Raw genomic sequence first — 12,076 nt, 5'->3', positions numbered from 1 at the left:
ACGGTTTGGGGGAAAAAAAGAATCCAGCCATCCAAGCTACAGCTCTTAGGCCCAGCTCTCAGGAATCTGGTGTATTTGGGGAATTTGCTGACTGGCCCAGAAGTCTTTCCTGTAGAATCCAAAGCAGTAATCAGCCATTGGCAGGCTTGTTTGCTTTCCTCAGGGGAACAGTGTGCCTTGGAGTGAGGTGGTGAGCAGGCTGTGAGAAAAGCTAGGTCTGGGCTCTTTAGAACTATAGTTGGTGGTGCTATGGAGATCTGGGAGTCGGGTAGGATGGGAAGAAATAATAGCATTGCCTCGAAGTCTAGGAGAAGTTTGGGCTTTCTCTGCAGACGTAGTCAGCATGAACCTACTTTGACTCCAGTTGCCTGTGACCAAAGCAGGTAGCTGTAGGCACAAACTGCCCAAGAAACCCAAGTTTATCACTCAGAGCCACCTATGCCTCACAGCCGGCACGGCGTCTCCAGCCCAGGGTCCATCACTGCCCTGACATGATCCGGCTGCCTCAAAGGCCCCGAGACTATTTGGCTGGAGCTTCAGGTTCCTGGGGCCTAGGGTGAAAGGTGGTGCAGTTGTGAGCTTGGACTGGGCATGCAGTGGGGTGTTGCTGGCCCTCGCTGGCTGTACTGGAAGGACCTGCAGGAGAGATGGGGTGGCTGCTGTCTCACTCCACGTGCATGACCCCAAAGGATATTGCCACAGCTCCTTTTAATGGAAAAAAATCTTAGTAAAGGTGCATGCTATTGAACAGTAGAAATCAAACACAAGATTACAAATCTTTTGGGAAAGAAGAAAACTGTAATAATTCATGCTCTTTCTGAAAGATGTGGATTATCTAGAGAGCCGTCAGATCAGCCTAAACTTAGGAGCGTCAGAAATTCAGTACGAGCTGATGTTTGCCTATATGATACCATGTATTCTACTTCCAAACTTATGACATTTTATAGATGAATTATTTCTCTTTTATGGAGGGAAACTTTATAAATGGGTAGAAATTGACAAGAATTCAAGTATAACTCAATTCTTTCTCTCAGTTAAGCATTCTTTTAAGATTCCAGAAAAATCAGTGTAGCTGATTCCATGGGTTTCTGATGATGTGGCCCAGGCCTGCTCTGTGAAGCATCCTGGAGCAGTGGGAGAAGCCCGGACTTTGGATGTCCTGGGTCCACATCCTGGCCCTGACACTTAACTAGTTGAATGACTTGGGCAAGTTGCTTAATTTCTCGGAGCCTTAATGTCCCCTTCCATTAGATGGGAATACTGATAGTTACCTTATAATGTTGTTTTGAGGCATGGGAAGATTGTAGAATGGTTTGTGCTGCTGCTAAGAATAATAATGCTTTTTGTTCAGAAATTAAGTCTATCTCTGGAAATGATTTCAGATTGGCTGTAGGTCCCTCCCTTTCCTCAAGACATGGCTCTTGTGGGAGTTATCCCTGTCCTCAGGAGCTCTCAGATCTGCAGAATGTGAACAAATTAGTTTTGGGGTCACTAGTACTTGGCCTTTCTAATTTGCCTTTCCTTGGGTGGAAGGAGTGGGAAGTTGGTGGGCTCCTTTCCTGGTGGTCGGGACCCGTCTCACTGTATATAGAATCTTGGAGGGTTGCCTCCGACCACGCCCCTGTTGCCCCCGTCGGCCCTCCTGATCACGCTGCACTGACTGGCTGCTGCCCTGGGTTCTTCAGGTCTCCGAGGCCGCTCCACTCGCATGTCCACTGTCCCAGAGGTTCGCATCACCACTCAGGAGAATGACATGGAGGTGGAGCTGCCTGCGCCTGCAAATTCCCGCAAGCAGTTTTCCGTTCCCAGTGAGTAATGATTCTCTTCTCCCTCTTTGAGGCCCTGGAGCAGCTCCTCCTCACACATTGCCCTAAACCTGTTCTGGAATATCCTGGGATTCTTACACAACCCTGGCTTCAGTGCTATTCTGCCCCTGCCCTACTGCTCCCTTATCTGGAAATCATCTCATTTTACTTTTTAAAACTTTATTGAAAAAATATATGTATACAGAAAAGTGAACATATCATTGAGTATATAGTTCACGAACTGAACACACTCAAGTAACTAACACCCAGATCACACAGAGCCATCATTACATCTTATATGTAGCAAATTCAGCTCCACTAAAAAGAAGGTAAACAAAAGGGTCAGGACCAGGTTTGGGAAGTAATGAGTCGTCGTGGGTGGTACCTTTCTGGATTGAATCTATGGTTAGTTGTTGCTCAGGTTCCCATTATTCCTGGCTTTTCAGTCTTTGTTCCCATTTACCACCTGGGTTCAAGCTTTGGAGAAGTCAGAAAGGCCTGGCTCTTCTCCCAAATGAGTAGAAAGGCCTGGCCTGGCCGCCCACACTTAGGTCAAGCCTAAAGAATTCATGCCTTTAAAGGCTTTTCCCTTCATGGCGAAGCCCATACTGAGCTACTCACACCCCATTTAAGGCTTTTTGACGCCGGGAGCAGTGCTTGGGGAGAGACTGGTCTGGTTCAGGTGTGGGCTGAGGTGAAGGGAGGAGCCCGAGCCCTTGCTGAGCTGGCAGTCAGCAGCCCTCCTCCCACCCCGGACCTGCTAGGGCTCAGATGAGCACAGCTGCCGTATGCCTGCCTGCTTCTCCAGTGACTCTCGTTCCCCCACAGCCGGCCCCCCTAGGCCCTCCTGCCCTGCAGTGGCTGAGATACCATTGACGCTGGTCAGCGAGGAGGTGGAAGAGCAAGTCCACTCCATCCGAGGCAGCTCTTCTGCAAACCCTGTGAACTCAGGTAGATGCCCTGAGCTGTCTGCTGCCCTGCTCCTAGTACAGGACAGGTAGTTACGTTCTGTCCCAGACTTGGCCTGCCTTGGCACCTGAGTTCAAACCATGTCACATGGGGGCACATTTCCCTATGGCCGTGGAATCAATCTTTCACAAGAGGTCACCCCGTCACTGCCAGCAGGACCCCTCTGGTGTAACTGAGGTGTTGTCACAGCTAAAGTCTTGGCCGACACCTGAAGAACAGCCCAGAATGACCGTCAAGACCAAGCAGGGATGGTCTCACAGCTTCTGGTTGTTGAGAAAACGCCACAGAGAGACCTTGGGTTAGACCTGGAGTGCTACCATTAGCAAGTCTTTACTTTGTGGGCTTGGCCATCCCAAGAGACACGCTGTTGCTTCCTCTCCTTGCATATGGTGATTTAAGAGCAAGGGACTAGAGAAGGCCCAGTCCTGGGAACACCCAGGATGCAGTACAGCAGCCAGATAAGAACAGGCCGGCCTAGACAGGTAAAAGAGAGGGCTTCCTTTTTGTTTTTCCCCTTAGTTCGGAGGAAATCATGTATTGTGAAGGAAATGGAAAAAATGAAGAACAAGCGAGAAGAGAAGAGGGCCCAGAACTCTGAAATGAGAATAAAGCGAGCTCAGGTACCTTTCTTGGGGAGCTAGGACGAGGGTCTTCGGACAGGTGTCTTTAACTGCAGCCTTGTCCGCAATAGAGATCTGGCTGGACCCCAGCACTTCTGAGGCTCCAATTCTGATATCCAGGAAGTTTAACTGATTTCTCATCAGGATTTAGAAAGCAAACAATTCAGATACTTTTCTGAAGACCCTCAGATGAGGAATATTTCATGCTAGTGGGGCTGCTGGGCACAGTTGCCTGCTTTCCCCTGACCTCCTAGCTGTGCATATGTAGGGGTGCTGCAATGGAGTTCCAGTGTGGAGCGTTTCCCTTTAGTTGGGCTAATTGCACCAGGGAATCCCAGCCTGCTGGTCTCCTAAGATGGCGACCAGTGGCTCTTGCTCCAGTTCCTAGAGTGGTTTGGTACATGCCTAGGACCCCTGCCAATCTCTGTTCCAGGGCTTTGTTCCTGGGTTCTCAGCCTAGAGCCAGGGTGAGAGGAAGTGAGATTGTGTTGGGGGCTCTGTGAGCTCTGAAGGGCGATGTGCGTATAAAGAGCTGTTGCTGCTGCTTAGCACTGAGGTGTGAGAGCACTTACATCTTAGCAGTCAGCCCTTTGTTGCTCTTGTCCCAAACAGGAGTATGACAACAGCTTTCCAAACTGGGAATTTGCCCGGATGATTAAAGAATTTCGGGCTACTTTGGAATGTCATCCACTTACAGTGACTGATCCTGTGAGTAAACCCAAAGGGCTTCTACCTCCTTCCTAAGTAGGTGTACAATTTAGAGACAGGAAACTTCTCTTAAGGGAGTGAGAGCATGCAGGAATCTTCACTCACCCTCGAGGGTTTTGTTAATAACCTTTGGTGGGTTGGAGCTGGTGAGGCCTGGATGGGAGAGTCTGATCTTTATAAACTCCCCTCCATACACACACACACCCTCCGACAGCCTGCTTCCATAGGTTGGCTATATTCTTACTAATAATCATGAAATTGTGCTGAAACCTCTTGTAGGCAGCAGCGTGAGAAAACTGGGAAGAAAATTCAGAGCTACTTTCTTGTGTTCTGGAGTAACTATGGGGGAGGTGGGGTCCTAGCATTAGATCTTGGCCCCTGACTGGGCCAGATACGGGATTAGAAGGGGAGAGGTTCTGGACAAGCTTCCTTTCCATATTGCTCTGATCTTGTTGCTGGTTGGTTGTCTTCTCATCCTCTTGAAGATTGAAGAGCACAGGATCTGTGTCTGTGTTAGGAAACGTCCACTGAATAAACAAGGTAAGCCTGTTCATTCAGTCAGAAGGAGGCTTTGGATGGACTGAGGGTTCCCCTGTGTCCAGGGAACATGCCCTGAAATACTGTCCTTCTGCAGAATTGGCCAAGAAAGAAATTGATGTGATTTCCATTCCTAGCAAGTGTCTCCTCTTGGTACACGAGCCCAAGTTAAAAGTGGACTTAACAAAGTATCTGGAGAACCAAGCATTCTGCTTTGACTTTGCCTTTGATGAAACAGCTTCGAATGAAGTTGTCTACAGGTTAGCCCCTTGCCTCTTTTTTTCCCTCCTTCAACCTCACTCTTTCCTCTTTTCACTATGGGACATCGTAGTAACACCACTCACAGGCGTGCTGAACTCTGAAGCCTCCCTGGTGTCCTCTGTTTTCTTTGGATCAGCCATCACATGGAGCTGGCATCTGGCACCAGAACCTCTCTCAAGGTCGACAAACTACAGCCCATGGGCCACGTTTGGCTTGCAATCCCTTTTTACATAGCTCTTAAGAATGGGTTTTATGTTTTTATAGGACTTTAAAATAAAAAGAAAGATATAGGAATGAGAGAGCTATGTGGCCCACAGAGCCTAAAATATTTTAGGCTCCTACTTTAGAGGGTTTCCTTTGATCTTTGTAATGTATCTTATGCTAGAAGTTGCCTGGTAAGCTCAGGCTTTCATCTGTGTCTCCAGGGTCAGAGGAGGGGCTAGTGGCTCAGTTAGCGTGTGGGCCATCACCCTGTTCCTGCCAGGTCAGCCCAGCCCTCCCCAGCTGGCCAGGAGAAGTTCAGACTTTAAGTGGGGTCAGGTGGGACCACTGCATGAGCGGAGTCTGCTGCTTGGAAGGAGGGCCAGGAGTTCTGCGGTGGAAGGGCAGCAGGACCACGTTCCAGGGAGCTCATTTTGGGGAGAGATGCTCACTCTTCCCTATCCTTTCTCTTAGGTTCACAGCAAGGCCACTGGTACAGACAATCTTTGAAGGGGGAAAAGCAACCTGTTTTGCATATGGCCAGACAGGAAGTGGCAAGACACACGTGAGTATTCGGCCTGGCAGGGAGTGAGCCTGCCCGTGGTGCGACGCTGGGTCCCTGACAAGGAAGACAATGAGTTTCTTGCAGAAAGTCCCCTTAGTGCAGATGCCCCACCACCAGTTACTCCTGCTGTGCCAGGTGCAGCGAGGGGCCTTTGCAGGTCCGGCCTCCTGGCTTTTGTGTGGTCCACTGTGGCAGTGGAGCCAGAGTGCTCTGGCTTAGGCCAAGGGCCCCTTACCACTGTCTTCTGCCCCTTCCCTTTGCAGACTATGGGTGGAGACCTCTCGGGGAAAGCCCAGAATGCATCCAAAGGGATCTACGCGATGGCCTGTAAGTAGTGTGTTCTGCCACAGTGGGGCTGGGCACAGAGAGGCAGGCTGCTTACTTAGCCCAGGCTCTCTCCCACAGCTCGGGATGTCTTCCTCCTGAAGAATCAGCCCCGCTACCGGAACCTGGGCCTGGAAGTCTATGTGACATTCTTCGAGATCTATAATGGGAAGGTAGCTGGCAGGGAGCCCTCTGTTTATGCTCTTGGAGCCCCTGAACTTTCTAAAACCTTGAGGTTGGCTAGAAATTGTAGAAGCCAAACAACCAAAGGCCACTCTGTCCTTTTGGCCACTCTGTCCTGCCATGCGTGGGAGGTTTCATCTGATGGTGGGATGGTACCCAAGTTCAACAAGTTTGGCAAGAATACTCCTCAGGGCTCCCTCTCAGATGGGAGGTTTGTCTTGTGCCCTGTCCTTCCTCGACCCACCTCTCATAATTTTTTCTCTCCTTCCCCCGACTGTGCACATTCCTTCTCCTACTCATATTCTCTCTCTATCTATATATCTTGCTACCTCTCTATACTCCATATGCTTTTGCAGAGCTGCCTTCCCTGGAGCAGGATCTAGATGATAATAAAATAGCTAACGTTGCTTATTAATATGTTATCATATGCTAAGCATAATATTCTATTCTAAGCACTTTATTTGTCTCAGCTCTTTCAATCCTCACAGCAGGCCTATGAGGAATTATGTCACTATGGTACAGATGAGAAACAAGGCTAGGTGGTTAAGCACTTGCCCAAGCTGACACAGCTAGTAAAGTAGCAGAGTCACATCAGACTGAGGCAAGTGTACTGTCCTCTGCTAGTCTGATGTCTGCCAAGCTTAGCTTCTCCCTGCCTTTCCTGCTGCCGGCCCTTGTCTTCAGGGCTGGGACAGGCCCTGAAGGAGGGCAGAGTCAGGTGGGGTGCCCGAGGCCTGATGGCCTTAGCCTTGTTCCCCTGCCTGGCACAGCTGTTCGACCTGCTCAACAAGAAGGCCAAGCTGCGTGTGCTGGAGGACGGCAAGCAGCAGGTGCAGGTGGTGGGGCTGCAGGAGCACCTGGTTAACTGTGCCGACGACGTCATCAAGATGATCGACATAGGCAGTGCCTGCAGGTCAGAGTTCTGGCTGCGGGGGAAGGGGCCACCTTTTAATGCCCAGTTCAAGTGACAGACTAGCTCTGAGCCCATTGCCGTTTCCACAGAACACCGCTTCCGCCAGCACGATGAGGGCTGTGAAGGCCTCTCAGAGGTCTCAATGGGGCGGATGGCCCAGGGCCAGAGGCTCATTAGGAACAAGTCAAAGTGGCCTAAATCTAGCCACAGCAGGCTTCATTCCCAGGCTCCTACCCCAAAGGCATGCCTCCTGACTTCTCTGGGTTTCTCCTTGCTGTACCCTCCCTCTGTGGTGGGAGACAGGAGCTGTGGGTCTGTTCTAGGCTGGAAGTGATGGGGCTCTAGCTCCCGTGGAGAGGTAGGGAAGCCCTCTTCCACCATGGCCCTAAGTGTGGTACAGTGGGTGCTGGGCACTTGTGGAGGCCCAGGGAGGGGGCTGCCCTCTGCAGGGCCCTCAAGTTTTGTCAAGTAGATCATGACTGCCCCTCCTTCCCTGTGTGCCCTGCAGCAGAAGCAACTCATCCGTCCCCACGTCCTTATGGCACCCCAGGTCTGGCCAAGGCCCTAGCACAGAATCTAGTCCTTTCACTGCCAGGAAAACCTACTAGGTCCAGAGCTAGAGGAAGAGCTGCTGCCCAGGGTGGGCAGAGCAGAAGTCTGGGACAAGAAGACACGATACTTCTTAGAGTCCTGACCTGTGTCCCTCTCTTACCAGAAAGCTCACTGGTGTGGACTGAGGTGGCTTGGACTTAGGTGCCATGGTGGCTGGTGACCCCAAAAGCTCATAGCCTTTCTTTGCCCTCCTTTGCCACAGGACCTCTGGGCAGACATTTGCCAACTCCAACTCTTCCCGCTCCCACGCCTGCTTCCAGATTCTTCTTCGAGCCAAAGGGAGAATGCATGGCAAGTTCTCTTTGGTGGATCTGGCAGGGAACGAGCGAGGCGCAGACACTTCCAGTGCTGACCGGCAGACCCGCATGGAGGGGGCAGAAATCAACAAGAGTCTCTTGGCTCTGAAGGTAGCAGGGGCTAGCTTGAGGTGGTTGGCCTGGGGAGCTGCTGGTGGAGGGAGAGAGGGGCCTCAGCTGTGCCTGCTGCCCCACAGGAGTGCATCAGGGCCTTGGGACAGAACAAGGCTCACACCCCGTTCCGCGAGAGCAAGCTGACACAGGTTCTGAGGGACTCTTTTATCGGGGAGAACTCAAGGACCTGCATGGTGAGTAGGGTCGCTTTGGAGGTGGTCCAGGAGGACATTTAGTCCCATCCCTGGGCAGCAGGCCCGGTGCCCTTGGCTGTCTGGGTTTCTGGGCTCTAACTTGACTGGGCTTCAGCCCTGCCTGCAGCACCAGGCTCCTCTTTGCCTACCCAAGAGAGGAGGAAAGGATCTCCCTTTACTGTATGTCTGGGCAGCTCGTGGTTTGGGGGAGGTCATTCCTGCCTTATCAGGTCGAAAGGGGGCTCCAGAATTCAGAAGGAGGACCTTTAGGGAAGCTAGAGGGGAGTCTTCGCCTCTTCTGTGGCTTCCCTCAGGTTCACAGGCCCCGAGCCTAGGAAATAGGCTGGAGCACTGCTATGGCCTTGAAGGCTTTTGCCTCCTTCCTTATTTTATCCACAAGCTCTTCTAGCTAGGGTCTGCCCTCCCCTCCAGGGAACATCCTCTCCCCTGTCTGCTGGGGAAGGTGAGGATTCCTGACTAAGCTCTAGAGCCTTCTCTCTGAGACATTATCCCTGAGCCTAGGTGAACTGAAGTTTCCAGCAAGAGCCACAGAGCCTTGAGATGTGACCTTAGTAAGAGGAATGGGTCAGTAAAGAGATACAGAGGCAGGAGGTAATCATGTGCCTTTAAAGGCAGGGAACCAACTTTTAAGGTGCCTTAATTTTTAGTGGCTGTGGGACAAGTTGCCTGGCACAGAGCGGGTGCTTAAGGAGCTCTCCCCTCAGATAGCATGTGGGTATCAGCGGCTTGAAAACACTCTTCCTGGCAGCCTGTCCAGAAGCAGTTTGTCTAGCACCCTGCCCCCATGATCCTCAACCTTTGACTGCCCTTTTGCAGATTGCCATGATCTCACCGGGCATAAGCTCCTGTGAATACACTTTAAACACACTAAGATATGCAGACAGGTACTAGTACCTACGGCCAGGTGGGATGGGGAGAGGGGTGTGGGAGCGGGGGAAGGAATGGCAGTGATGAGGGGGGAGGCTCTGGGGCCTCAGTGCCTACTGCACACTCTTCTGTGACTCGGTGAATCTGAGGCTTGGGAGTTTAGTCATGATGCTAGAAGGTCTGTCCCAATCCCCTGTGGGGTCTGAGATCTTGTTTCCTCAGGGTCAAGGAGCTGAGTCCCCACAGTGGGCCCAGTGGGGAGCAGCCAACTCAAATGGAAACAGAAGAGATGGAAGCCAGCTCCAACGGGGCCCTGATCACAGGCAATGTAAGGGACAAGGTGGGGTCAGGCAAGACAGAAGTATGGTTGCTGAGATGGCAAGTGGTCCATACTGCTGTGTGTCTCCTTTTGGCCCCCTTAGTTCTCCAAGGAAGAGGAGGAACTGTCTTCCCAGATGTCCAGCTTTAATGAAGCCATGACTCAGATCAGGGAGCTGGAGGAGAGGGCCGTGGAAGAGCTTAAGGAGATTATACAGGTGGGAAGCTGGCCCTGGCCAGGGAGGGACTGGATATCCCCCATAGCACAGGCCCTCAGCACCACTCCTTGAACGTAACTTGGGCTTTGCTCCCACGGGTCTTCAGGTTGGGAAGGCGAGAGGCAGCCCTCTACACTAGCACTTCTTAATTCTCTACCTGTTCATCCAGTGTTCTTCCGGGGCAGCTAATTACCACACTGCCTTCTCCAGCCGGGCCCACACTAGCTTTGCTCCATCCTCCTAGCCACAGGGAGTCTCTCTCCTCCATGCTCCTGATTGATTTATGTGCAGGGACCTCGTCTTGTTTATTCAGTGAATGCTCGGCGAGTACTTTTCTATAAGGCAGCTCCTGTGCTGAGACCAAGGACCAAAAACAAGAAGTATGGATAGTAGGCCCTCAAGTAAGATTTGATTACTCCTGATTCTTCTATTTACAAGCCAGTTTCCTTGCGAAAGTCATTTGGTCTCACTGGGCCTCAGTTTCTTCATCCCGAAAATGGGTAAGACAGGATGTCTTCTCTGAGGATTAAGTGATATGCTTTTATAGCACTCAGCAGTGCCCAGCATGTGCTCGGTGTTTGGTAAGTGGTAGATGCTAGGGCTGCTCTGATGCCCACTATGGGCAAGCAGGTACAGGGAGAGGCCCCAAAGTGCATCCCAGTGTTGGGGGTGTTCTGTGCAGAGCAGAAAGGAAGAGCTCAGGCACTTAGAACTGAGGTGGGAACGTGAAGGATAAATGTTTGGGCGTGTCCTCCCTCCCTGGAGTGCTCAAGGGTACAAATCTTTGAAAGGACTTGAGCTGATGATAAAGGGAGATTAAGGCTGTGGACGACAGATCAGCAAGGACCTAATACTAAAGGGCCTTATGGTTCATACCAAAAGCCTGGACTTTGTTGAGGGCAGTGGATGCCTTTGAAGGGAGGTAAGCAGAGTGGTGCCATGGTCATACCAGAGCTTTAGGTACATCACTGTGGCCACAGTGCAGAGCCTGGTTGAGGACATGGGAAGAGCATGAATAGAGGCAGTTATGAGTTAAGAGCCCTTAGGAGATTGCTGGAAGGAGTCCGAGAGAGATGTTGGTGCCTAGACTGAGTGTGGTCATGGCCATGGGATTGGAGTGAGGATGTGAGATTCAAGAACCATTTAAGGGGTGGAATTGGTAGGATTTAGGGGCAAGGAGGGTGAAAGAATAAAGTTATTGCTCATAAAAAAAAAGTTGCTCAGATTTGTGGCTTGGGCATCAAAACAGATGATGGCATTATTTGACATAAGGAACAGGGACAAGTTAGGGTAAGGAAGAAGATGAATTCAAGCCGAGGATTTCTGCAGGGGAGGGTCAGGAGGCAGGGTTTGGGCCAGGCTTGAGGAATGGGTGTCGTGCACAGGTATCTGCATTGCAGGTGATAGGACCCCAGGAAAAATTTGCTACATTGGTTTGGTGATTATTGAACTGACAGGGTCCTCCCTGTGTCGTTGCAGCAAGGGCCAGGCTGGCTTGAGCTCTCCGAGATGACCGAGCAGCCAGACTATGACCTGGAGACCTTTGTGAACAAGGCAGAGTCTGCCCTGGCCCAGCAAGCCAAGCACTTCTCAGCCCTGCAAGGTGGGTGCAGCTGGAGGATGGGGCCTGTGCAGGTGATGGCGGCTCTGCCCTGAGGGAATGGGGCTCTGCGATGCCCACTAACCCTAAGTGCACCCCCGCTTCCAGATGTCATCAAGGCCTTGCGCCTGGCCATGCAGCTGGAAGAGCAGGCCAGCAAACAAATAAGCAGCAAGAAACGGCCCCAGTGACGACTGCAAATAAAGATGTTTGTTCTCACACCCAGCCTTTCCCATCCCCTTCCCTCCCCAATGAACTTTGGGCACCTGGTGGGTGTAGTCAGGGTCTGAGCTGGGACAGACTTTGGCAAATGCCAAGTATGAGGGCATCTGGGCCCAGGGGAGGGGTCAGAATGACATGGGACACTACTTCCTCTTCCTCAGTTATAGCCCTGAAGGGAGCAAGGAGGGGAGGGGGGAGCTTAACTCCTGCGTGTCACCCTTCTTTCCAAGAGGGGAAGGCCCTCTGGTGTAGAGTTTCCCCTGGGCGGCTTTTGCCCGTGTGGACTGGCTGCTGGCACAGGGCTCCCTGGGGCTGTCCTGGCTCTGGGCAGAGAGAGGGCGCCTTTAGTCCAGCTCTCAGCTGGCTCTGGCCTGCCTTTCACTCCCTTGGTCTGGGCGCTAATGTGTCTTGTACTTTAAAAAAAGTTTTTGGCACCTCTTCTTCCTTGCTATTTTTTGAGGCCCAAGAGGAGCCCTGCTGTTTTCTGTTTTATGTGTTTATATATTGTCTCACAATAAAGAAAGAGGA

General features: G+C 51.5%; 1 protein-coding gene across 1 annotated transcript in view; it reads left to right on the top strand.

Moving 5' to 3' along the window:
• KIF2C (kinesin family member 2C) overlaps nt 1-12,076 on the top strand; it is a 16,580-nt gene extending 4,504 nt beyond the window's left edge. The window contains exons 5-21 of the mRNA XM_014828057.3: nt 1,686-1,808; nt 2,634-2,756; nt 3,294-3,394; nt 4,007-4,102; nt 4,588-4,642; nt 4,737-4,899; nt 5,576-5,666; nt 5,930-5,993; nt 6,072-6,163; nt 6,944-7,086; nt 7,901-8,105; nt 8,192-8,302; nt 9,140-9,207; nt 9,413-9,518; nt 9,613-9,726; nt 11,206-11,329; nt 11,435-12,076. Of these exons, the coding sequence (XP_014683543.1) occupies nt 1,686-1,808; nt 2,634-2,756; nt 3,294-3,394; nt 4,007-4,102; nt 4,588-4,642; nt 4,737-4,899; nt 5,576-5,666; nt 5,930-5,993; nt 6,072-6,163; nt 6,944-7,086; nt 7,901-8,105; nt 8,192-8,302; nt 9,140-9,207; nt 9,413-9,518; nt 9,613-9,726; nt 11,206-11,329; nt 11,435-11,517 (1,862 nt within the window). The 3' untranslated portion in view covers nt 11,518-12,076. The remainder of the gene's footprint in view (nt 1-1,685; nt 1,809-2,633; nt 2,757-3,293; nt 3,395-4,006; nt 4,103-4,587; nt 4,643-4,736; nt 4,900-5,575; nt 5,667-5,929; nt 5,994-6,071; nt 6,164-6,943; nt 7,087-7,900; nt 8,106-8,191; nt 8,303-9,139; nt 9,208-9,412; nt 9,519-9,612; nt 9,727-11,205; nt 11,330-11,434) is intronic.

The sequence above is a fragment of the Equus asinus genome, chromosome 5, assembly GCF_041296235.1.
Source record: "Equus asinus isolate D_3611 breed Donkey chromosome 5, EquAss-T2T_v2, whole genome shotgun sequence".
In the NCBI taxonomy this organism is placed as follows: Eukaryota; Metazoa; Chordata; class Mammalia; order Perissodactyla; family Equidae; genus Equus; species Equus asinus.
Note: the sequence above shows the minus strand (reverse complement) of the source record. Positions and strands in the feature narration are given on the sequence as shown.